A 27,344-nucleotide genomic window follows, 5' to 3' on the forward strand; every position below is an offset into this window, starting at 1 on the left:
ACCTCCAACAGTGCAGCATTCCCTTGGTACTCCATTGAAGTGTTAGGCTTGAATTTTTATTCAAACCCTGGAGTAGGCCTCAACCACCAGAAGCTATTGATTCACAGGCAAATACGCTATTTATTAAGACACAGCTAGTGCATCAACTGTAACTATCTAATAGCTTGTTGCAACAAGTGGAAGTGGCTTGAAAACTTTAAACATTATGTTGATGCTTCTGCTGCACTTACATAGCTGCAACACTGACCTTCCTTTTCCATGTTGCAATTGTGAGACGAAAGTCGAGTTTGACAGTATGGATCGTCATTGCATGTGGGTAAATAATGTTTTCTTTGAAACTGATATTGGAAGCTCTCAAAGAATAACCAAATGCTGTAATTTGAGTTTGTAAACATGCAAAGGATTTATTTGGATCGAATTACATCTACATGGCATGCAAACTGTCATTTTAAATTGAAGAGTTATGTAGAGAAAGTATATTAGGAAAGCATGCAAAGAGCTGACATTTGCATGTATTTGAATTGTAAATGAGTGGATTTCACTGTTTTCATTATTTTATGCTGCAAAAGCTTAAATAAGACTGTAAATTAGTTGCCATGCTGCTTATGTTATCATGGTAACTATACTGTCAGAGGAAAGGAGCCACTGTTAAGCAAGGAATTTCTGCAAGGAAGTTGACTAGATTCCCTACAGTGTGGAAACAGGCCCTTCGGCCCAGCAAGTCCACACCAACCCTCCGAAGAGTAACCCACACAGGTTCATTTTTCCGACATTTACCCCTGACTAATGTGTCTAACACTATGGCCAATTCACCTGACCTGCACATCTTGTGAAATGTGGGAGGAAACCAGAGCACCTGGAGGAAACCCACACAAGCACTGGGAGAATGTGCAAATCGAACCTGGGTCCCTGGTGCTCCAAGACAGCAGTGCTAACCACTGAGCCACAGTGACACCTCAAATATAAAGTCACCATAGTCTTATTAGACCATAAGGCTGCTCTCTCATTGGAGAGAGACCACTGGCGGTTGCTCAACCTGAAGGTCACCATACCTCAGGTGAGGGGAAGAGGTTGAGAGTCTTTCATAGTCAATGAGGGAATTGAACCCAAGCTGTTGTCACCACTCTGCAGCACAAACCAGCAATCCAGTTAACTGGGGTTTAAGAAAGTTTGCTGATGTCTCCAAAATTGGAAGTGTAGTGAACAGTGAAGAAGGTTACTTCAGATTACAATGGGATCTTGATCAGATGAGTCAATGAGCTGAGGAGTGACAGATGGAGTTTAATTTAGATAAATGTGAGGTGCTGCATTTTGGAAAGACAAATCAGGGCAGGACTTATGCACTTAATGGTAAGGTCCTGGGGAGTGTTGCTGAACAAAGAGACCTTAGAGTGCAGGTTCATAGTTGCTTGAAATGAAGTTGCAGGTAGATAGGATAGTGATGAAGGTATTTCATATGCTTTCCTTTATTGGTCAGAACATTGAGTACAGGAGTTGGAAGGTCATGTTGTGGCTGTACAGGCCATTGGTAAGGCCACTGTTGGAATATTGCGTGGATTTCTGGTCTCCCTCCTATCGGAGGGATATTGTGATACTTGAAAGGGTCAAAAAAGATTTACAAGGATGTTGCCAGGGTTGGAGAGTTTGAACTGTAGGGATAAGCTGAATGGGTTGGGCCTGTTTTCCCTGGAGTGTCGGAGGCTGAGGGGTGACCTTATAGATGTTTATGAAATGGTGAGGGGCATGGATAGAATAAATATACAAGGTCTTTTCCCTGCGTTGGCAAAAGTCCAGAACTAGAGGGCATAGGTTTAAGGTGAGAGGGGAAAGGTATAAAAGGGACCTAAGGGGCAACTTTTTCACACAGAGGGTGGTACATGTATGGAATGAGCTGCCAGAGAAAGTGGTGGAGGCTTGTGCAATTACAACATTTAAGCATCTGGATGGGTATATGAATAGGAAGGGTTGAAAGGGATATGGGTCAAGTATTGGCAAATGAGAGTAGACTAATTTAGGATATCTGGTCAGCATGGATGAGTTGGACTGAAGGGTCTGTTTCTGTGCTGTGCATCTTTATTACTCACAATGATATTCATGTTGTGGAAAATTCTGGCTTGCCCAGAGATTTTGTTCATTCTCGGACCCTTCATGTACAGCTGTGTGATATGATGGACATTGTTCTAATCTATCCTTTATACCTGACCGTTCAACAGTATATAGAAGATTTCATTGGCAGTAAAAGCACTTTGGGATTCCCTGATGTCACAAGAGACAGTAAATAAATTGAACAAGTACAGTTTTTCCATTTGCACCAAAAATTAAGACTATTTGTTTAAAAAAACTGTAAATTAATGCAAGCTATATTTTCATTTTTGCATTTTAATGATCATTTTCAATTAATGTCAAATATTTTCTTGTTTAGAATCATACAGTGATAAGGAAAACAACAATGATGTCACTGAAGAGTATAACTTGGCTTTGGAAATTGAAGATCTTCTCATCTTTTCTTATCAAGTTGCAAAGGGAATGAACTTCCTTTCTTCTAAGAATGTAAGCTTATATTATTGAACAAACTGTTGGTGATGACCATTTCAGATTCATTACTCTATTAAGTGTAAATATGAATGATATAATTGTTATAAATTACATATGTTGTATTAAATTACATATTTCACTTGTTACAGTGCATTCACAGAGACTTGGCAGCAAGGAATATTCTTCTAACCAATGGACAAATTGCAAAAATATGTGATTTTGGTCTGGCTCGAGATATCAGGAATGATTCCAACTATGTGGTGAAAGGCAATGTAAGTCATTCTGGAGGGTTAACCACTGGTGTCTGAGACACAACCAACAGGAACTCTGGCATGTGCAGCACTAGACCATCAGAACATCCAAAATGTAACTGTGGCAACACAACCACACATCAGCTCCTGACCACCGAGAACTCAGACAGAAGTCCGCACTGGACTAGCAGGGATTCAAACACATATCATAGCAATATCCCATGAGCTGCTTGTTGGCAGTACTGTTCTTGCTCATCACGTTCTCCCACTCTCTCCTTTGCAAAGCATCCTGATACCTCTGCAATACTCATTCAAATAGCATGATTGTAACCAGCATCTCAATTTGGCCATTGATCTCCGGAATATTTCACACTCCATATGACAAGGCATCACTACATGAATAATCAGACAGTTAGATTTATTTTGTGTTGATGGTCTTAAAAATAAGTTCATTACATACTGAGGATTGCGGTTAGTTAAACCATCTTTTTAAATCCAGGCTCGTCTCCCTGTGAAATGGATGGCTCCAGAGAGTATTTTTGACTGTGTGTACACATTTGAGAGTGATGTCTGGTCTTATGGCATTTTATTATGGGAAATTTTCTCATTAGGTAAGATTGCATCCCTTTTGCCTTTTCATTATAGTACTAATTGCTTTAATTGTATATACTTGTATAGAAGTCTGTAATGAATGGTTTCACATTCTTTCATTATAGGGAGCAGCCCTTATCCTGGTATTCCTGTGGACAACAAGTTCTATAAAATGATCAAGGAAGGGTACCGGATGTTGAGTCCTGAACTTGCACCAACTGAATTGTAAGTAAGCGATTTTCTCTAATTGGTTACAGCACAAGCAGCCTTTGATTTTGGGAATATCCTTTTGCTGCGTGTAAGGGCTAGCACAGCTTGATATCTTGCCAGGCTTGCAACAGTCACCATTATCCAGTTTAGCAGTTCATTGTCAATAAGCCAAAGGAAGCACACGTGTGACGCTTATTGTTTGTGTTGCAGATTAGCTCTTTTGTTGAGGGGATGTGACATCATGGTATTTTACATCACTTCAGGTGTTACGACCTCATTCTGCAGCCAGCTGTCAGTTTCGACAAAAGCAGAGTTCATTATGAGTTGTGTATGTGTGATTTTTCTGACCACTTGTAGTAAATCATTTTCCTCTTGCTTGTATTTCCTTGTGATCGTTATGAATGGAGGCAAATGTCCATCCAAACCAATTGCTAACTTGTTCAACCATCTAATTTTAGATATTTTCAAATTGATCTGTTCAGATCTAAATCTATGTAATGTAATTTTTTTTTATCACAGTGAGCTGCTTAATAAATATGATGCAGTATGACCATTTCAATGTTAATTTGGTTCAGTGATAGGCTGTCTAACTTAAAAAGTTATGGTTTAAACTCTGCTCCAGAACTTGAGGATATTAATCAGTGTAGTAGTGAAGATTGCTGTTATTGGAGTCAGATCTGCTCTTATAATATGATGTGGAGGTGCTTGTGTTAGACTGGGGTGGGCAAAGTCAGAAGTCACTTGACACCAGGTTATAGTCCAACACGTTTATTTGAAATCACAAGCTTTTGAAGCGCTGCTCTTTTGTCAGGTGAAGTGGAGAGAAGTGCACAGGCACAGAATTTATAGGTGGAAAGATTATTGCAAGATAATTCTAGGTAATTAACAGTATCAAAAGATAGTACAGGTAGACAATCCTTTATCTGAAACCCTCGGGACCAGCTCCCTTTCAGATTTCAGAATTTTTCGGATACAGGATTAACTGACATTTTCATAGTAAAAAAAATTACCGAACAGCGGACCAACCTGTGTTTACTATGAGCACTGAGACAGAATTGACACCTGCCAGTGCCAGGCCACGCCGTTATGTCACATCTGAGTGATGTGGGTCGATTAAACAACCTTGTTAATGAGAAAAAAAACTTAAGATTTGGGAGCTTTTTGAATTTCGGAATTTCGGATAAAGAATTATATACCGGTACAAAAGATATGAATAGGGTAAAAACAATGACTGCAGATGCTGGAAACCAGATTCTGGATTAGTGGTGCTGGAAGAGCACAGCAGTTCAGGCAGCATCCAAGGAGCAGTGAAATCAACGTTTCAGGCAAAAGCCCTTCATCAGAATTGAGTGTCAACAGGCTGAATAACAAGTCTTTGCAGGTGATCAGAGATGTCAGATGGTATGAGTGAAGTGTCAACAGCCGAATAACAAGTGAAGGGATGACCAATGCATCAATTAATTAAGGCTGAGAGGTGATTACGAAAAATAAAAAAAAGATGTTACGAGAGACAAAAGCTTCTGATTTCAATCGACCTGTTGGACAATAACCTGGTGTTGTGTGACATCTGACATAATATGATCCTCTCTGTTCAATTGTATTCAAAAGGCAGCAGGTAAGACTCATCCATTATCATCACTCAAAGACACTCCTGAACAAATGCCACTAAAGCAGATTAGCTATCCAAATTTGCTGCTACATTTACCTTTTTAGCAAGTGAATATACTTCAAAATAATTAATTGACAATTTGAAATGCTATAAAACTTGAAAGGTTATTTTAAACTAAACAGAATTGCAGTTGAATAAAATTCATTATAGGATATAAATATTCCCCTTCTCTTTGCTTAAAACTAACATTGATGAATTCGAGTTAATTATTTGTAGAGCAAAATATTTGAAGAACTAAAGGAGACACATTTGATTCTCCAAAAGGGATGCGTGGGAAATCAATGATTTTGAAAATGTGCAGAAGTAACTGGGTTTAACTTCCCTAATATTGATTGGAGTTTCCTTAGTTCAAATAGTTTGGATGGAGCAGTTTTTGTCCAAGAAGGGCTCCTGACGCAATATCTAGATAGGCCAATTAGAGGGGAGGCCATATTTGGATTTGGCAATGAATGACACCAGGTGTGAGATCTCTCGGTTGGAGAGCATTTTGGAGATGGTGATCTTTACTAACTCATGGAGAGGGATAAGAGCAGACAGTAAGGGAAAATATTTACTTTGGGAAGGAGGAATTACAATGCTATTAGGCAGGAACAAGGGCAACTAAATTGGGAACAGATATTCTCAGGGAAATTCATGACAGAAATGTGGAGGTTGTTTGGGAAGGACTTGCTGATAGTGCTGGACAGGTTTGTCTCACTGAGGCAAGGAAGGGATGGGAGATTGAAAGAACCTTGGGTGAGAAGGGATGTGGAACATCTAGTCAAGAGGAAGAAGGAAGCTTACTTAAGGTTGAGGAGGCAAGGATCAGACAGGGCTTTAGACGGTTACAAAGTCGTCAGGAAGGAACTGAAGAATGGACTTAGGAGAGCTAGGAGGGGGCATGACAAAGCTTTAGTGGGTAGGATTAAGGAAAACCCTAAGGCATTCTACACTTATGTAAGGAACAAGTCGCTGGCTAGAGTGCGGGTAGGGCTGATCAGGGATAGTGCTGAGAACTTGTGTCTGGAGTCGGAGGAGGTAGGGGAGGTCCTTAATAAAGGAGGTGAGGGTGATAAGCCGGAGAGGGGGTGGGGGCGGAGAGGTCGGGAAGACCTGCAATCTTCTTCCCCACCTCTCCGTCCCCACCCCCAGAGAACACCTCTGGGACACCCAGACCAACCAACCCAACCACCCCGTGGCTCAACACTTCAACTCCCCCTCCCACTCCACCAAGGACATGCAGGTCCTTGGACTCCTCCATCGCCAGACCATAGCAACACGACGGTTGGAGGAAGAGCGCCTCATCTTCCGCCTAGGAACCCACCAACCACAAAGGATAAACTCAGATTTCTCCAGTTTCCTCATTTCCCCTCCCCCCACCTTGTCTCAGTCAAATTCCTCGAACTCAGCACCGCCTTCCTAACCTGCAATCTTTTTCCTGATCTCTCCGCCCCCACCCCACTCCGGCCTATCACCCTCACCTTGACCTCCTTCCACCTATCGCATCTCCAATGCCCCTTCCCCAAGTCCCTCCTCCCTACCTTTTATCTTAGCCTGCTGGACACACTTTCCTCATTCCTGAAGAAGGGCTGATGCCCGAAATGTCGATTGTCCTGTTCCTTGGATGCTGCCTGACCTGCTGCGTTTTTCCAGCAATACATTTTCAGCTCTGATCTCCAGCATCTGCAGTCCTCACTTTCTCCTCAATTACCGCTCCTCTCAATTATCAGTAAAGTGATGGAAGGTGTCATCAACAGTGCCATCAAGCAGCACCTGCTCAGCAGTAACCTGCTCAGTGATGCCCAGTTTGGGTTCTGCCGGGACCACTCAGCAATTGACATCATTACAGCCTTGGTTCAAACATGGACAAAAGAGCTGAGTTCCAAAGGTGAGGTGAGAGTGTCAACCACATCAAGACAGCATTTGACCAATGATGGCATCAAGGAACCTAGCAAAACTGGAATCAATGAGCCTCGGGGACAAACTCTTTGGTGGTTGGAATCATACCTGACACATCGGAAGGTCGCTGTGGTTATTGGAGGTCAGTCATCTCAGCTCCAGGTCATCTCTGCAGAAGTTCCTCAGGGTAGTGTCCTAGGTCCAACCATCTTCAGCTGCTTCATCAATGAACTTCTATTCAACATAAGGTCAGAAATGAAGATGTTCACTAATGATTGCTCAATGTTCAGCACTATTTGCGACTCCTCAGATACTGAAGCAGTTCATGTCAAAATGCAGCAAGATCTGGACAATATCCAGGCTTGGGCTGACAAGTGGCAAGTAACATTTATAGCACACAAACACCAGACAAGGACCATCTTCAATAAAAGAGAACCTAACTGTCACCCCTTTATATTCAAATTGCATTAAAATCATTAAAATCCCACTATCAATACCCTGGGATTTCCCACTGACCAGAAAATTAACTGGACTATATAAATGCAATGGCTGCAAGAGCAGGTCAGAGGCTAGAAAAACTGCGGTGAGTAACTCACCTCCTGACTCCCCACAGCCTGCCCATCATCGACAAGGCACAAGTTAGGAGTGTGGTGGAATATGGAATACTCCCCACTTGCCTGAATGAGTGCAGGACAAAGAATCATCCAGGATAAAGCAGCCCACTTGATTGGCATCACATCCACCAACATCCACTCCCTCCACCATTGGATTTTGCAGCAGCATGTGCCATCTAAAAGATGCACTGCAGAAATTCACCAAGGCGCCATGGATAGCACCTTCCAAACTCACTTCCAGCTGAAAGGACAAGGGCAGCAGATGCATGGGAACAGCACCATCTGCAAGTTCTGTCCAGGGCACTCACCATCCAGACTTGAAAGTATATCGCCATTCCACCACTGTCACTCAAAATCCTGGAACAACCTGAAGTATTGTGGATCTACCCACAGCAGATAGACTGCAGTAGTTCAAGAAGGCTCCTCACCACCATCTTCTCAAGGGCAACATGGATGGATAGTAAATACTGGCCCAGCCAGCGACACCCATATCCCATGAATGAATTTAAAAAAGGTTGTCCATGAACTTCCCAGCTTCACAAATGCATGATATGGATTCGAGCTGCTTGTCAAGTTCTGAAGCCCATATTGCACTAAACATTGGTTGTCTTACATGATAAATTAACGAAATGACTTCAGTTTTTTTGGAATCTATGGAGTGTATAGCATACCCATTAGAGTTTAGAAGAATGAGAGATTATCTCATTAAAATATGTTGGCTTGTTAAGGGGCTTGACAAGTGAATGCTGAGAGAATATTTTACTCGTGGGAGGGTTTAGGATCAGAGGGCATAGTGTCAAAATAAAAGAGCCACCAACTTAAGACTGAGATGAGGCAGAGTTTTTCTTCTCTCAGAGGTTTGAGAGTGTTAAGAATTTCTTGTAACAGAGAGCTGTGGGGGCAGAGTCTTTGTGTGTATGTAAGACTGAAACAGATAGTTTCTTGGCCAGTTGGAGAATCAAGGGTTACAGGGAAAAGGTGGGAAAGTGGATGTGAGGAACGTCGAATAACCAGAATCCTATTGAATGATGGAGCAGACTTGAGGGGCCAAATTATCTACTCCTGCTCCTATTTATTACAATCATATAGTGTTGTCTTACTTTATTAATTAGTTAGTTATGATCAGTTACCTTAAATTAAATTAGAACTCAATTTAAAAGACCCACATTCCATCTGACTACTTTCCCTAAAAAAGAAACCTTTGTGATAGGGTTGACCGGACAAGCATAGAAAACATTTTACATTTTTTAAGCAAACATAAAGACATCAAATGCAAGTCATAACCATTAACCAAAAAGGGAATTCTAGAGAAACACCTTTATCCAAAGAATGATAAAATAGTGGACCCCCTACCACGAGGAGTAATTGAGTTTAGTATTATCGATGTTTGTAAGGAGAAGCTAGATAAGCATGTGAGGAAGTAGAGAGTAAGAAAGATATGCTGAGAAGGTTAGGTGAAGAGGGATGGGAGAAGCCTTGTGTAGATCATACATGCCACCTCAGAATTGTTGAGACAATGGACTACTTCTGTGCTGTAGACTAAATCTAATTCAATAAACTCTTAGGACAGGCCTCCTTTTGGCAAATAGTAAACTGATGAAATTAGAAAAATGGGAGAGAAAAAATAGTCTTATAAAATCATGCTAAAGAATTTTATCTTAAAATGAAACCAGATCCCCTTTGACCGTTCTCATTTGTTTCAGTTGTAATTGTTTTCTGTCTCATTTAACATCTAAAAGAATGAAAAGAATATACATTTTCATTAGGTCCTGTTGAAAACCATTGGGTTACACCCAGTTACTTTCATGTAATTGTTTTCCATGTAACATTGCCATTCACTGAACAATGTTTCAATCCCAAAGGTATGAGATCATGAAGGCTTGCTGGGATGCTGACGCTTTAAGAAGACCCACATTTGAGCAAGTCGTGGAGATGATTGAAGAGCAGCTTTCAGAGCCCTCCAAACATGTAAGCAACTGACAGTGTGTGACCCCTAGCAGTGTTGTTGCTGCAATATGTGTGGGCAGATATGACCGAGAGTGGTTGGTTATTTCCTCAATATGGTAGTTGCAAGATAAGTTATATCCAGCCACAGCCTGTTTGAGTAACGCTTGCCATCAGCAGTAAATTAAAGTTACAATTTCTAATAGGGGAAACACAGCTTAAATATCAACAGAACAAAAACTGGTAAAAATTCAGTCAACCAATAGCCTGAGATAATTGAGGGCTTCTAATTTTTAACGGCTATGAAAATAACTTGACTTTCTCCGCCCAGATTCTGAAAGCTATCTTGCTTTTTGCCTGTGGCTTCTGATTTAAGCACAGCAATCATGTCAATATCAGACTGAAGGAAAATCTTGAGCTTATGAATAAGTAATGTATAACAAGCTTACTTGAGATAGACCGCCCAGAGTTAACCTGAAGGTGATTCCCGGGTCAAGGAAGTTGCTGGGGGGGGGGGGGGTTGTGGTTGCATTATGTCAGTGAATTCCAAAAGTCAACTTAGTGGGTCAAAATCTTCAAACTCAAAGCAGAATTGAAACAACTCCTTTTGACCTTCAGAACTGAGTTTTGTTGAGACAGCTGCTGTGGCCAAATGCATCTGTAAGATCCCACTCCTATAACCAGCAGAACTCAGGGTGCCATATTGCTGGCAATGGGCATTCAAGTGGCTGCTGCTGGGGCTGCAGCTCCATTTAAGGTTGGTCTGAAATGACTCTGAATTTGCCCCCTAGGTACCTCAATTTGCCACTTGTTGGACTTGATCCAACAATCTTCTTGCTACTAGCAACATGGCACAGAGGCAGCAAGACATCAGGCACCGTACCAATATGATCCTGTGGCATTTTGCCAGCCCTTCTGCCCCAGGCTACTGACAAAAGGCCCAAAATAAAATCCAATGCTGGATTTTCATGTCCGTAAACTGCACAAATGACATGATCTCAACTTTGTTGAAGTAAACAGCATACAAATGGAAATTGGACGTTTCAATGATGAATGCTGCACATGGTTCACTGTCAATCCTACAATACTTTGGAATTATGCTGGAGCAAGCTGCAGGTAGCATATTTTCATAGTTGTGTGAGGAACAATATGACCGTCACCAAGCAGGTGGGTGAAGAGATTGTTGAGCAGCAGGAACATTGTCTCCAGGTTATTTTTAAAAAAATCATGTCTGGTATATGGCATCACTGGCTGGGCTGGCATTTATTCCCTTTCCTAGTTACCATTGAGAAGGTGATGGTGAGTTGTATTCTTGAACTGCTGTAGTCCATTTGATGTGAATAGACCCACAATGCTGTTAGAGAGAAGTTCCAGGATTTTGACCCAGCAACAGTGAAGAAACAGCAATATATTTCCAAGTCAAGATGGTGAGTGTCATTCAGAAGAATCTACAAGTGGTGGTGTTCCCGTGCATCTGCTGCCCTCATCCTTCAAGATGGCAATAGTCATGGGTTTGAAAGGTTCTGTAAAAGAAGCCTTGGTAAATTCACAGAATTGTTACAGTGCAGAAGGAAGTCAGCCAACTTATTGGACCTACGTCGGCTCTTCAAGTGAACATTATAACCTCATACCAATCTCCTGTTTGTTTCCCCATACCCTTGCACACCATTTTAATCCAAATAATTACCTAATCTCTCTTGAATGCCTCAATTGAACCTGCCTCTACCGCATTTGCAGGCAAAGCATTACATAACTAAACTATGAACTGTGTGGAACTGTTTTTTCTCACATCACCCTTGGTTTTTTTGGACAATACTTTAAATTTACTATTTACTACTTTAAATCTAGGAATGTGTGTTGTGAGAGTGATTCTCATGGTTATAAACTCCAGAGAATACAGGCCCAGTTTCCTTAATCTCTCCTTATAGGGCAGTCCCACCATCCCTGGAATCAGTCCATATTGGTTAGACCACTTTTGGAATATTGCTTACAATTCTGGTCTCCCTCCAGTAGGAAGGATGTTGTGAATCCTGAAAGGGTTCAGAAAAAAATTTGCAAGAACGTTGCCAGTGTTGGAGGATTTGGGTTACAGGGAGAGACTGGGTAAGTTGCAGCTGTTTTCCCTGGAGCGTTGGAGGCCGAGGAGTGACCTTATAGAGGTTTATAAAATCATGAGGGACATTGATAGGATAAATAGGCAAGGTCTTTTCTCTGGGTTGGGGAAATCCAGAACTCCAGGGCATAGGTTTAGGGTGAGAGAGGAAAGGTTTAAAAGGAACCTAAGGGGCAACTTTTTCACACAGAGGGTGGTGTGTGTATAGAATGAGCTGCCAGCGGAAGTAGTGGAAGCTGGTACGATTACAACATTTGAAAGGCACCTGGATGAGTATATGAATAGGAAGGGTTTAGAAAGATATGGGTCAAGTGCTGGCAAATGGGACTAGATTAATTTAGGATATCTCGTTGGCATGGACGAGTTGGACAGAAGGGTCTGTTTCCTTGCTGTACATCTCCATGGCTCTATGGTGATCGTCCACTGCATTCCCTCTATGGCAGGTATCTCCTTCCCTAGGGAAGGGGACCAGAACAGTACAAGGTACTTCGGCTGTGGTCTCACCATTATTCTATACACTTGAAATAAGCCTTCTTTGCTCCTGGACTCAAATTTTGTTGTGTTAATGACTGTCATACCATTGCCTTTTATACTGCTTGCTGCACATGTATGTTGGTTTTCATTTACTTGTAAGCAAGGGCACCTAAGTCCCTTTGAAAATCAACATTGCCAATATCATACTATTTAAGAAATAGTCTGCACCTTAGTTTCCCCTACCAAAGCAGATAGCTTCACATTTATCCACATTATATTTCATTTGTCGTGCTCGAGGCCATTCACTCAGTCCATCTAAATCTCCATACAGCTTCTTTGTGTTTTCCTCACAACACACATTCCTGCCTAGCTTTGTCTTTTCTGCAAATTTGGAAATATTACCTTTGGTTCACACATCCGAATCATTGATATAGATTGTGAATAATTGGGGCTGAAGCACTGATCTTTGCAGTTCACAGACTATCATGCTGAGAATTAGCCATTTATTTAGACTCTGTTTTCTGCCTGTTAACCAGTCCTTTATCCCTGTTCCTATATTATGCCCAATCCCCTATGCTTTATTTTTGTTTACTAACATCCTGTGAAACTTTATCAACAACTGTCCAATAATCCAACCACGTCCACTGGTTCTGCCGATAGACATTGCTGGTAACGTGCACAAAAAATGCTAACATGTTTGTCAAACATAAATCCATGTTCTTTCTAACCAATCATGCAATTATAATTGAAATATCTAATAGTCACAGTCTACATAAAAGATTCCACATGATATTAGATCAACAGATCTGTAAATCTCTGGTTTCACCTTCTTTCCTTTCTTACACACTGGTATTCTTTCTAATCTGCAGGTAGGATTGCAGCAATTGTAGAATTTTGAAAGGTGATCTCCAATGCATCCACTATGTAGCCATTTTTTTTCCACATTCTGGAATAAATATTGGAACTTGGGGATTTGACATCTTTCAATCTTGTTACTTTCTCCACTAGTATCTTTTTATAATACTAACACTTTCAGGTTCTCACTCTCACCAGAACCTTCGATCTCAATTATTTCAGGGGGTCATCTTATGTCTTCCTATGTGAAGTACTTCTTTAGCTTCTCTGCCATTTCCTTGTTTTCTATTAGACATTCTCTTGTCTCTGCCTGTAATGGGTCTACAGTTCTTCTTGCTGATCTTTTCCTTTTGATATACCTACAGAAGCTTTTACAAGCATTGTTTATGTTTCTTGCTTACTTTTTTTGCTTCAAGTTTACATTCCTATTCTATTCTCTCTTTCTTTATTTATTTCATGCTTCTCCTAATTCTAAACTTTCCCCATCATTTAAAGTTTATCACATTTATTTTGGCAACCTCATAAGTTTCTTCCTGTGATCTAGTAATATATTTAATTTCCCTTTTCAGCCTTGACTTTCTTGCATTTCCCGTTGGGTATTTTCACCTTAAAGGATCACATGTTTGAAAACTAAGTATTAATTCTTTAACTGCTAGCTATTGCCTATCCAGCATCAAACCTTTTAATGTATTCTTCTAATTGAACACATCCAATTTACCTTCAGCTGCCTTTATAATTGCTCTTATTGAGATTTAAGAAGTTAGTTACTGATTGAACTACATCTCTATCATGCAGAATGGAAACTATCTCAGGCATATTTGGAACGTTACCTCCACAGTTTTGATGCTAATGAGATTTACTTACTTCATAAGTAGATTGAAGTCATCCATGATTTGTGCATTTGCCTTGTAGCATACACTTCAAATATTCTGAGTTTTACCATACCCCACATTACTATGACTGTTTGATGACCTATAAACCACTCCAATGTTCTCTGCTCCTTGCTGTTTCTTAGCTCCACCCAAACGGACTCTACATTCTGCAATTCCAATGAAAATTTCTCTCTCACTAATACATTGATAGCATTCCTTTTTATAAGCACATTCTCAGCAATTTTTGCTATTTGCCTGTATTTCTCACTTGTTGAATATTCATTAATATTCAGTTCCCAGGCCTGGTCAACCCCAGCCATGCTTCTAAAATGGCAACTAAATCATACTCCTTTCCTTCTTTGAATGCCAAAAATCACCTACCTTGTTGTGAATTCTGCTCTATGTTTATGTTTCTTACTTTGTTTTGCTTCTAGTTTACATCCCTATTCTATTCTCTCTTTCTTTATCTATTTCATGCTTCTCCCCCTAATTCTAAACTTGTCCCACCATATAAGGGTTTATCACTTTTATTTTGGCAACCTCATAAGCTTCCTCCTTTGATCTAATAATAGGCCTTTAATTCTGCTTTTTTTAACATTAATCTGTAACTTCTTCCTGGTTCATTCCACTCAGCACTTCTGTTTGAAAATAGATGCAGACTTTTTGCACTGCTGGGCTCCCTCACCATTAAGAGTGAGGATATTTATGTTGTCTCCTCCTGTTAATTGTTTAATCATACACTATCATGCCAGACTGGAATGACAGGAATGTAGAGCATAGATCTGATCCATTGTTTGTGGGGTGGCTAAGCCCTGCTATCATATCTTACTAATGCTGTATGGCATGCAAGCAATGCTATGTGGTAGCTCAGCTGTGTTGTAGTTAAAATTCAATTTTTAGTTATGCTGGTACTGTTTTTGGCATGCCCTCCTCACTGAAGAGTGATTCTCTGGCCTGATGGTGATGGTAGATAAAAAAAACAAAAGAACTGTGACCTGTGGAGTGCCACCAGGTTCAGTGCTGGGTCCACTACTTTTCATAGTTTATATAAATGATTTGAATGCGACCATGAGAGATACAGTTAGTAAATTTGCAGATGACACCAAAATTGGAGGTGTAGTGGACAGCGAAGAAGCTTAGATCAGATTACAACGGGATCTTGATCAGATGGGCCAATGGGCTGAGAAGTGGCAGATAGAGTTTAATTTAGATAAATGTGAGGTGCTGCATTTTGCGAAAGCAAATCTTAGCAGAACTTATACATTTCATAGTAAGGTCCAAGGGAATGTTGCTGAACAAAGAGATCTTGGAGTGCAGGTACATAGCTCCTTGAAAGTGGAGTCACAGGTAGATAGGATAGTGAAGAAGGCATTTGGTATGCTTTACTTTATTGGTCAGAATATTGAGTACAGGAGTTAGGAGGTCATCTTGCGGCTGTACGGGACATTGGTTGGGCCACTTTTGGAATATTGCGTGCAGTTCCGGTCTCCATCCTATTGGAAAGATGTTGTGAAACTTGAAAGGGTTCAGAAAAGATTTGCAAGGATCTTGCCAGGGTTGGAGGATTTGAGCTATAGGAAGAGGGTGAATAGGTTAGGGCTGTTTTCTCTGGAGTGTCGGAGGCTGAGGGGTGACCTTATAGAGGTTTATAAAATCATGAGGGGCATTGATAGGATGATTAGACAAGGTCTTTTCCTTGGGGTGGGGGAGTCCAGAACTAGAGGGCATAGGTTTAGGGTGAGAGAGGAAAGGTATAAAAGAGACCTAAGGGGCAACCTTTTCATGCAGAGGGTGGTGTGTGTATGGAATGAGCTGCCAGAGGAAGTGGTGGAGGCTAGTACAATTGCAACATTTAAATGACATCTGTATGGGTGTCTGAATAGGAAGGGTTTGGAGGGATATAGGCTGGGTGCTGGCAGGTGGGACTAGATTGGGTTGGGATATCTGGTTGGCTTGGACGAGTTGGACCAAAGAGTCTGTTTTTTTGCTGTTCATCTTTATGACTCTATAACTATGGATGCTGGAAGTTAGAAACAAAAGCAGAAATTGCTGGAAAATCTCAGCAGGTCTAGCAGCATCTGTGCAGAGAAATCAGAGTTAACTCTGTTAGTCCAGTGCCTGAAACATTAACTCTGATTTCTCTTCACAGGTGCTGCCATACCTGCTGAACTTTTTCAGCAATTTCTATTTTGTTTGTGATGATAAAGGTAGAGTGGGGGATATTCAGGGCCATGAGGTTACAAATTGTTAAAGAATACAATTCTGTTGCTGCTAATGGCCCATAGCATCTCTTCGATGCCCAGTTTTGGTTTGCTAAATCTATCTGAAATCTGTTCTCTTCATCATGGTGTTCATGGCACACATCACAATAGAGGGTATCCCCAATGGGACAGTGTTTTAAAATATCATTGATTTACCCTGGCTGGCCTCAAGCCAAATGATAGGACTAGAGTGGTACTGGCCCATGAGAAGGATGATGGTGAAAAGGGACGTTGAAGATGGAACTCTGCTTAAAGTACCTAAACTTCTCAGCCACTGTCCCCCTCAGACAATATGGAACTTCATTGCTGAAAGCTGAGACTGCTCTGCACATCCCATAAATGCAGATGGTACCATCTCGAGCAGAGCTCTCAGGGGCTATTAAAGCCAGGGAGCCTAGGTCAACAGTGAAGGCAGGAATCTGTGCAGCCTACTCTACCATCACTGAGATCACAGAACCTTCAATCTCAATTATTTCAGGAAGACATCTTAGGTCTTCCTATGTGAAATATCTACATGAGGTACTTATTTCGCTTGTCTGCCATTTTTCTGATGCATCAGACAGCAGCATTAGGAAACTTAAGTTAAAGAAATTTCCTTTTCTCATAAAACTTCTCTGAATTTATTCGCGAGTGCTGCTTCCATTTCTTTGCCATTATCCCAAGTGCCATTTCACTGATTTGGTGGTAAATGTCAATAAATGATTCAATAAGTGTTGGATATGCAAACTTCATTTTATTGCAAAAGGAGTGGCCTGAGGAACAAATTGAAGAATTGCATTTCTTGTATTTTACACTGGATAAACTTTTCAGATATTAAAGCATCCTGGCATCCAGACATCCATGTAAAATGCTTTTCTGGAGTTGTGGGCCCTAACTTCATCTTCCTCCTCCTCCTCCTCCTCCTCTAGGTTTCCTTCATCAGAAGATGAGTGATGAGTCTCCCCCTCGTCCTCCTGCTAGGTTCCTCTCCACAGTGCAATCTTGTGCGGCTCTCAGCACATCATCAATATTCTGAAGACATTCAATGACAAGTGCTGAAGGTGCCCCAGATTTACCAAACACCTAACACACATCTTTAGCATTCTTATGGTTTGTTCTGTGGCATATCTGTTGGTCATGTTGTGCACACTGTCATGCTCCTGCATCTCATTGCTGGGGTTCTGTTATGAGCTGAGTTTAAATGGTTGATTCCTATGAGCCAGTCCATTAGTTTGTTTTCTGAAATGTATAGGTCGAACATGTTGGACTGCTGCTGTATGACAGTATGGGATAGTGCCCAGGGAATCCCATGCAGATTTCAATGAACCTCTAGTTGCAGCTGCACTAGCTTCACACCAATACAATGTGGACTATAAAAACTCTGGTTACTCTGCTGGTGCTGTCATTGGCAGATATATGAATCAATAGCATCTGAATCAGCCAAAGCTGTCAATTTGACTGCCTGGTCATTCTGATAAGTTACAAAGAAAGGTAAAAACTCCCAGCCCTGGTAAATGACCCATCTATCACTTACCTTATGTATTTATGTACAGTCATCTGCAGGACTCTCAAGATGTCTTGTGGTGTTCTGGAAAGAAATTCAGACAGTGGGTGACCCTCATTGCCCCTGTTACTGCACATCCACCAGGTCTGGCAGGGAGCAGTCTTCTTCTATAAGCCTTCATCTTTAAATAAAATGCTGCACAATAGGCACATTTTCATAATGTACCATTGCCCACTGCAACCACTCATTAATATTACAATTATATCTAGGCTTTGCAATAGACCTTAATGCATTATCTAATAATCATTCCATTTTTGATCTTGTTCCTTTCAAATTCATTTACATTGTGACTATGGCAGTTGACAAGCTCTCATTGCAGTAAAAACAATGACTGCAGATGCTGGAAATCAGATTCTGGATTAATGGTGCTGGAAGAGCACAGCAGTTCAAGCAGCATCCAAGTAGCTTCGAAATTGACGTTTCGGGCAAAAGCCCTTCATCAGGAATAAAGGCAGTGAGCCTGAAGCGTGGAGAGATAATCTAGAGGAGGGTGGGGGTGGGGAGAAAGTAGCATAGGAAATGACCTGGGAGTTGCAGTGGGAGAGGGACTCCCTGAGATTCTTGTAGAGAGAGGAGGAAAACTTCTTCAAGGCAGGCATCCTACAGTATGTAAGGGAAACTGGTACAGTGATTTAGAACACTGTCATGTCAACACTGGAACCAGAATCCAGTGTTGATCAGTGGTTAGGTGATGCAAATCTAACTTCCTCACTTCCTATGGGGAGGCAATGGCCTACTGGTATTATCACTGGACTGATGGTCTCAGGTAATGTTCTGGGGATTTGGGTTCAAATCCTACTGCAGGAGGTAGTGGAATTTGAAGTCTGGAGTTAGAAGTCTAATAAATGGTGATGAGTTTGTTAGTGAACAATCCAGCTGGGGGTTCAGTAATGGCATTTAGGGAAGGGAACAGCCATCCTGGTCTGGCTTAAATGGGAGACATAGGAGAAAGTGAGGACTGCAGATGCTGGAGTACCAGAGTTGAAAAATGTGGTGCTGGAAAAACACAGCAGGCCAGGCAGCATCCGAGGAGCAGAAGAATCAATGTTTCGGGCATAAGCCCCTGGATTGGAATGCATTTTCTTGTGCATAGTTACAATAACATTTCTCTGAACTTAACTATTCATATTTGTGATAAAAATGCAATTTGCGAACCAATAAGTATAGTTCTCACCTCAGTGACAACCTAAGTTGATAATTCCTGAAGAAAGGCTTATGCCTGAAATGTCAATTCTCCTGCTCCTCGGATGCTGCCTGGCCTGCTGTGTTTTTCCAGCACCACATTTTTCAACTTAAATGGGAGACAGTAAATTGGTTGACTCTTAACTGCTGTCTGGGCAGTTAAGGGTGACCAATAAATGCTGGCCTAGCCAACGACACCCTTGTCCCATGAATGAATTAGAAAGATTCCTGTAATTCTTCTAAATCAATACAGTTGGCACAAATCTATTTTGTAAAAGTGCCAATAATTTGGCACTGGCACACAATTAATGATGTTTCTCCAACAGACTGCAAAGATGCTACTTTGAAAAAGCAAATATCAAACTGTTGTGTCAAGGAATGCCCCTGGATTGGAATGCATTTTCTTGTGCACAGTCACAATAACTTTTCTCTGAAGTTAATTATTCATATTTGTGGTAAAAATGCAGTTTGCGAACCAATAAGGATAATTCTCACCTCAGTGACAACCTAAGTTGGTAAGTAGAGAATTGATCACTACAGTTTTAAGTTGAGTAAGTATTATGAACATAGAAAGGTAGATAACTTTGATTCACTTCTGTGGCTCTCTCCCACCGTTTCCTCATATAGATTTGAAAACCACATATCACTGTAGGTCACAGCAAACGTTACTAACCAGTCTGTCAGTTTTACCCATCTATTCTCTCAGGATTGGAATTCCTGAATTGCTTAGACCACTCACAGCAAGAGGTTAAAGACGTACATGTGATGAAACAGATAGAAAGACAGAGAAATACATACACACACGCACAAACAGACTCCCTTAAGTTAAATGGTTTTAAAATATCCCCATAAAGCAATTTAGTGTCCCACCAGCATTTTCAAAATCAGCAGCCAAAATCACAGGCAAGGTTCTAAAAGCAGAACGAAACTGGGCAGACAGCATTTTATTTTCGACCGGAAAAGTAAAGTCAGATACAGCAGATATAAAGATACATGACATTGACTGATGAATCCATTTTTGTTCTTGTGCTGACAGAAATATTCCAACTTGGAGTCAAATTTTACCATCAGGCTGAAATTCCCCAGCCACTCCTCACGTCTAAATTCAGCCGGCAGCAGCAACGCTTCTGACCAACCGCTGCTAATGAATGACGATGTGTTCTTTGAAGATGAAAACAAACACATGCAAAATTGATTTTGAATCAAAATCCAAACTACTTACACCCTGCTGAAGCTAATATACAGACAAATGACTGAATGTAGATTTTATTAACATTTATATATGTTGAAATCATGTATTTACTTGGAAACCGCTCTGCTGTAGTCCTGTGTGGCTAAGTTATATTGTCTGGTTTAGCATACACCAGAGTGATTGTTTGCTATTGCTGCAAGACTCTTTGAGAGTGTTTTTCTCACATGTAATGCTTCTAATTTTGTAGAAAATGCCATTTCAAATTTTTATTTTTGAATTATATACAATTGTGTCCATCATTTATTTTGCTGCAATGAATATTTGGATCAAAGCAAGATTCTGTTGATTTAGCTAATTTATCTGTTAAATCATAAATGAAGATACTGAATTTATAGAAAGTGCTAGGCAACCAGCTAGGTTTTAAGATGGAAGGATATGTAGCATCAATGGAAAGGCAGAATTGCATCTTTTAAAAGCCTACCTTTTATTTTCTGGTTTATGCAAATTTTTAATGTTCTAACATGTTCTATTACTGAGTTGATTCCAGAACAATTAAATGCCTCAGTTCACTACTCAGTCTAACCATGTGGGTGAGAACAGAATGCACTAATATGTTATTAATATGATCTTCACTGTCAGTGTTTATTGACATTATTACAATTACACAATCATATGTAAAAAGCAACACAGAGAGTTCAAGATTCTACAGTTGATTACAGATGTATATTCTATTTTAGCTAAATTTTCTGGCTCCAGAACTGTAGTGATTGACCCTAATGCCGAATCGGAAATCTTACATAAATACAGTAATTCAGAGAAATGGCAAACAAACTGAGTAAATGCAAAACTCAGAATGTCAGATATTCTCCAACTTGCTTCATCTCTTGCCTTGATGAACACTACACTCATACACAAATCTCTACAGACACAAAGTTACAGTTTTACTGAGTAACATTTAAGGCATTTTTTATCAGCATGCATAAGAAAGGGGAAATAAACTATTATCATTAATAAGGGAGGATAATATTGCTACCGAATTGTCCAATCATGTTGAACATGATCTCAGAGAGTGAAATAGAAATAGTCAATGAATGCTTTGCAACTTGAGATTGAAATATTTCACCTTCTCAATTTATAGTTTTGATAAAACTGCACTACATTCTGAAATAAATGAGGAATTCCTCTTCCAAGTGTGTAGCCACATATTAATGTTATCTACTGGCATATGTTGTCAAGGTTGACAAGAGGTGAGAGTGAACAATGGTACAAATCTTGTCAAGACGACAAGTTAACATAGATGTTGTTTCACACCATTATCAGTCAAAATTGCATAACATGTTTGCTGATATCTACTGAAGGTATTTGCAAGATTACAGAAGTTGAACCATAAGGCGCCTTTTCATTCTTTTTTTTGTATGTACAGTGACAAAGGTTAATTGTCTTCAATTAAGTTGTTATAGTTTAAGGAAGTTAGCTTCAAATTCCATCTAGCAGTTTTGTTTTACTAAGCTTTGCACAAAAACTGCAACCATACAAACTGGTAAGGCTTTGCTAGCTTAAGGGAAGAGTAATTGCAATGTGTGCATGCAGTGGAAAACTATTTCTGAACATGTAATGCTATTGTACTGATTGCATTTGCTTTAAGGCATTGGTAAATTAGTAAACAGCATATTTTGTTTGCCCAACAATGTAGGTTGCGCCACCGAATTGTAACCACATTACAGATCATTGAACTCATATCTGAATGTGCATGTGTCATATGTCTATCTTGGGAAGCAAAAAACAATTCATCAATCACCTTAAAAATGAAATAATTTATCTAAAATAGTCAAAGAGATTTAGTCAGTTTTTATTATTGCTATTGAAATGAATGAGTGGAACAGACTACAGGGTTTATTCACCTTAATGCCCAATGTAACAAATAAGAACCCAAAAGACAAAATTCCTTAGCTGGAATGTATATTCATAAGTTACACCCTATACCTTTAAGGCACAATCTTAGTGTGAATTACTAAATTATGGGTATGATTGTAGAACATATGTATGATGTATGCTTATATTTACAATTTATTGGACGAGTCAAATAGTGATTCATTCTGATTTTAAAGATGCAGGCCCTCCTGACAAAATGTTTAGATGAATGTTGCTTTTAAATGTGGATCATTGATTTATAAATATCTCTGGAACAAAGATTGGCTTAGAAATTTGGATGTGTCAATCAATGTGCCTTAATGATGAAGCCTGAGGTAAACCCATTATTAACCTAATGAGGCAATTTCTATGGAGCCAGGAAGCTACAGAAAACTGTCTGATGTAACTAAAGAGTAGGTTGCTGCTGTGATCTTCTGGTTCTAAAGAAGAATAACAGGAACAAGTAAGAAGAAGGTTTATATGATTAACTTTGTTTTTCTCTCAACAGACCTGTAGAGTTTCTCCAGCACTTTCTGTTTTCATTCAGATCGCCAACATCTGCTGTATTTGCTTTTATTTGGGGTTTATTCTACATTTTTATTGCATACGTGTCCAGAAAAATAACTTATATGTGATGAATCTTATCTTATTTCTTTTTAAACCTTTAATAAATGGGGCTGTTGCAAGATTTAAGCGTTTTCAGGTCACTTATTTTTCGAGAACTGGCAGTAATTGCTTTTTTGGGGAAATTCTAGGACAGATGTACCATTCCAGAGTATTGCAGGAAGTCAGTGACACCTTAAAATAATATTGTGTAAGGATCCAGCATCATTAATACTGCAGTGATGCTGTACTGTTCATTTTATTATACTATTTATGAAAATTAAGTATCTTGTATAATTCTGCACTTGTGATCTTTTTCCTTTCAGGTCCATTTTACAAGTTCCTACTTGTGTTTCAATATTTGTGTATGTGGCGATAATTAATTTAGACTACAGTTTATTAGAAAATATCCAGATTTATAACTTAGAAAATATGTTAGGTAAACTATTGCTGAGTGGAATTCAAATAGGAGTGTATTAATAGGTTTCAGAATCAATGTTTGCACAGGGCACTCTTGTTAACAGTAACACATTTGTATAAACGTGTGGGCTCATTATCTTAATGATGTTTAAATTCTTTGCTGAAAAACAGACAAAAAAAGACTGTTGCATATCAAGTGGATTTGTGTAGTAACATCCTTCAAGCCACAGTTTTCAGATGGGTTATTTGAGGAAGAACTGAAAAATATGAGGGAAGCTATCTGAAATAATTGATGTTTGCTACATATTATGAAATATATTTTGGGCACTGGTACAAAGCAGGCAATAATAAATCATCTATTTTGCATTTCCCCTGACTTTCATTTCCACGAACATGTTTCATTGTATCTTCCCTCCTGTGACCTGATTACATTACAATTAGTCCAATATGACAACCGCAGTGTTTGGATATTTACACGAACATTTTTTACCAGGACAGTGTCATAGAACTTCCATTAAGAGTTCTGTCTGAAACATGCATGTTCTTAAAACTGAATTTTCATCAACCAACCTGCAAATTAACAAAGTAAATCAAAATTTTTCGATGTTTGCCAGGAGCTGGCTGATCAGTGGTTGCCAGCAAATGGATTTCACTTTATCATTTGCTTTTGTTTTTAGATTGGCACAGCTCAGTAGCCCTGGACATCTGTGCAGTCAATTTGTGGTCTTGCCCACTCATATATTCTTTTAGGATAGCTTCTCTAGTCCAATATTGTCAAAATAATAAATTCACTGCTGCTCTGTGATGGGTGATCAGGTGGAGAATTTTGCTCGCATTTATTGCCGATAATAAATTCTGGTCACTGATCCGACTTGCTTCCTAGTAAATGTAAAATACTATCAACAGCAAAGAAGTGTGGATGATTCAATGGCAAAGGAAGATTTGCCTCTGATGGATTAATTGACCTTTGCATTTTTAATACTTATACAGCTACTGTATGGTTATTCATGATAGAATTTGGAATATTGTTTTTTTACAGAAATGTTTAAATAAAGAATGCAGTTATTGTGAAAGAATTACGTTGTGTTCATTAAACTTGCAGGTTTTGCTAGACTTACACGTCACCACTTTGTCGGTGTCTCAATACCTAGTTTTACGAAACTCTGGTGTTGAACTTGATAGCAGGACAGATTCCTAGAACCTTAGTAAAATCCATCAGAATGTGCAGTCTCTCAGAAATAAACATAATTTGTGAATCCACCAGTGGTTTTTTTGCAGCTATGTGTTTTAATGTGGAACTGATTTCTGTGACTTCATATGACCTTGAACTAGTTCACAGGCACCATTAAATATATCCTATTAGAAATAGTTTTTAAAAAGTCCTTGTTCCAGACATCATTCCTTAATCTGGGAGCTAATATGTATTCCATTTGCTTGGTTATATTGAGCTTACTATGGAACATGTTGCTGGTCACATACAGAACCAACACACAGGGATTCCATTTTGCTAATAATGAACACACGGCCTCTGCATGCAGAATTCCTTTGACAATTTAGTATCAGACTAGGAACTGTCATGTCACAAACTACTGCTGAGATGATAGTGATGATAGAGCCTGTGCTATTTAGCAGTGCTATTTTTTCTTGTGTTTAACAAAGTACAGCAGATATGTTTTATACTCCTTTGTTTACTTTAAATAGTTAGTGTGAAGACATCACCCACGTTTTGTAAATAGTTATATGCAACTTCCCATCAGAGGTCCTCTGCCTTCCAGTCCTCCTAAATTTGGATGCCAATTTTCTTTCAAAACTCATGAGCAAACATAATGTGAGCAGCTATAATAATTTAGCAGGGGCTGGAGAAGTCTGAAACAATTTCAGTTGGTATCAACCCCTTTAACCCTTGGCATTTGATTCCTTTAGCCTTATCTAATTAGACAGGCCGGATATCATTTAGACAATTTTAGTTTCTATTGCTTGGGCAGAAAGCAGATGACAGTGAATGACAGCCTGACTTCCACCTTGCCTTCTTTCCCACTGACGTCAATCCTCTGTTCTTGGATTTCCTTAGGCTCCAACATCATAGACTGCACGCACTTATCCTGGACACAGACTGCCGCGGTTTAAAAACATTACCCCTTCACCATAAAGGAATTCTAGGGATGAATAATAAATGCCAGCCTTGACAGTGATACCCATAATGGAAAGGAAAAGCCTGAATGTTACTCATCACAATCATGGCTGACTATCCAACTCAGTAAGGTAAAAACAATGACTGCAGATGCTGGAAACCAGATTCTGGATTAGTGGTGCTGGAAGAGCACAGCAGTTCAGACAGCATCCAAGGAGCAGCGAAATCAGCCTGATCTTACTTCCTCCCTATATCCTTTGATCAACTTATCCCTATGATCTATATCTAATTCCTTTTTAAATCATTCAATATTTTGGCTTCAATTGCTTCTGAGCATTCCACAGACTCTCTACTTTCTGGGTGAAGAAATTTCTCCTCATCTCAGTCCTAAATTTTGTGTCCCACAAAGGTGATCCTTGGTTCTGGATTCCTCAGTCATCAGAGCATCCTTCCTGCATTTTCTCTGTCTCGTCCAGTTAGAATTTTATCGGTTTCTATGAGATTCTTCTTCCTCCATTCTTTTAAACTGCAATAAATATAGTGTTATAGCTGATCCAAACTATATTCATATATCAAAACTGTCATCACAAAAATTAATCTGGCAAATCTTTGTTTCACTCCCACCATGACTAGAATATTCTTCTTCAGATAAAGAGATCAAAACTACACCTAATGCTGTCAATATGGTCTCACCATTACCCTGTACAATTGCAGCAAGACATCCCTGCTCCTGTACTCAAATACTTTCACTCTGAAGGCCAATGTATCATTTGTCTTCTTCACCATCCGCTGCATCTAAGTGCTTACTTTCAGCACCTGGACTATGAAGACATACACAGGTCTCATTGCACCTCCCCCTTTATCAACCTTTAGCCATTCAGGTAATGATTCAGATACAATTTTTGTTACCAAAAAGAATGACCTCACATTTATCCACATTATACTTCATATGCAATGAATTTACCCATTTACTTCCCAAATCACAGTGAACTGCTTCTGCACCTTCCTTACAGATTACCAATCTGGATTTCCTCATCTGCAGGTTAGTTTCATCCGCAGACTTGGAGATATTACATTTAGTTTCCTCATCTAAAACATGAATGTATATTGTGAATAATTGGGATCCAAGCTTATCCCTGATCCCTGCTGTATCCCACTAGTCACTGCCTGCCACTTGGAAAAAGATCTCGCTTGCTCCTACTCTTTGTTTCCTGTCTGCCAACCAATTCTCTACTTATAGAACATAGAACAGTACAGCACAGAACAGGCCCTTCAGCCCACGATGTTGTGCTGACCATTGAGCCTCATGTGAGGTAAACCTAATGTACGAACCCTCAAATTTCTGTGACCATATGCATGTCCAGGAGTCTCTTAAATATCCCCAATGACCCTGCCTCCACAACTGCTGCTGGCAACGCATTCCATGCTCTCACAACTCTCTGCGTAAAGAACCCGCTTCTGACATCCCCTCCATACTTTCCACCAAACAGCTTAAAACTATGACCCTTCGTGTTAACAATTTCTGCCCTGGGAAAAAGTATCTGGCTATCAACTCTACCTATGCCTCTCATTATCTTGAACACCTCAATTAGATCCCCTCTCTTCCTTCTTTTTTCCAATGAAAAAAGTCCGAGCTCAGTCAACCTCTCTTCGTAAGATAAGCCCTCCATTCCAGGCAGCATCCTGGTAAACCTTCTTTGAACCCTTTCCGAAGCATCCACATCTTTCCTATAATAGGGCGACCAGAACTGGACACAGTATTCCAAGTGTGGGCTAACCAAAGTTTTATAGAGCTGCAAGATCTCATGGCTCTTAAACTCAATCCCCCTATTAATGAAAGCCAAAACACCATATGCTTTCTTAACAACCCTGTCCACTTGGGTGGCAATTTTAAGGGATCTATGTACCTGCACACCAAGATCCCACTGTTCCTCCACACTGCCAAGAATCCTGTCTCTAATCCTGTACGCAACTTTCAAATTTGACCTTCCAAAATGCATCACTTCGCATTTATCCAGATTGAACTCCATCTGTCACCTCTCAGCCCATCTCTACATCCTGTCAATGTCACGCTGCAGCCTACAACAGTCCTCTA

At 39.9% G+C, this 27,344-nt stretch overlaps 1 protein-coding gene across 1 annotated transcript in view; it reads left to right on the plus strand.

Moving 5' to 3' along the window:
• kita (KIT proto-oncogene, receptor tyrosine kinase a) overlaps positions 1-24,194 on the plus strand; it is an 87,546-nt gene extending 63,352 nt beyond the window's left edge. The window contains exons 16-21 of the mRNA XM_072569524.1: positions 2,423-2,550; positions 2,685-2,807; positions 3,286-3,397; positions 3,503-3,602; positions 9,611-9,716; positions 20,029-24,194. Coding sequence (XP_072425625.1) covers positions 2,423-2,550; positions 2,685-2,807; positions 3,286-3,397; positions 3,503-3,602; positions 9,611-9,716; positions 20,029-20,187 — 728 coding nt within the window. The 3' untranslated portion in view covers positions 20,188-24,194. The remainder of the gene's footprint in view (positions 1-2,422; positions 2,551-2,684; positions 2,808-3,285; positions 3,398-3,502; positions 3,603-9,610; positions 9,717-20,028) is intronic.
• The last annotated feature ends 3,150 nt before the right edge of the window (positions 24,195-27,344 follow it).

Source organism: Chiloscyllium punctatum, chromosome 1 (genome assembly GCF_047496795.1).
Source record: "Chiloscyllium punctatum isolate Juve2018m chromosome 1, sChiPun1.3, whole genome shotgun sequence".
NCBI lineage: Eukaryota > Metazoa > Chordata > Chondrichthyes > Orectolobiformes > Hemiscylliidae > Chiloscyllium > Chiloscyllium punctatum.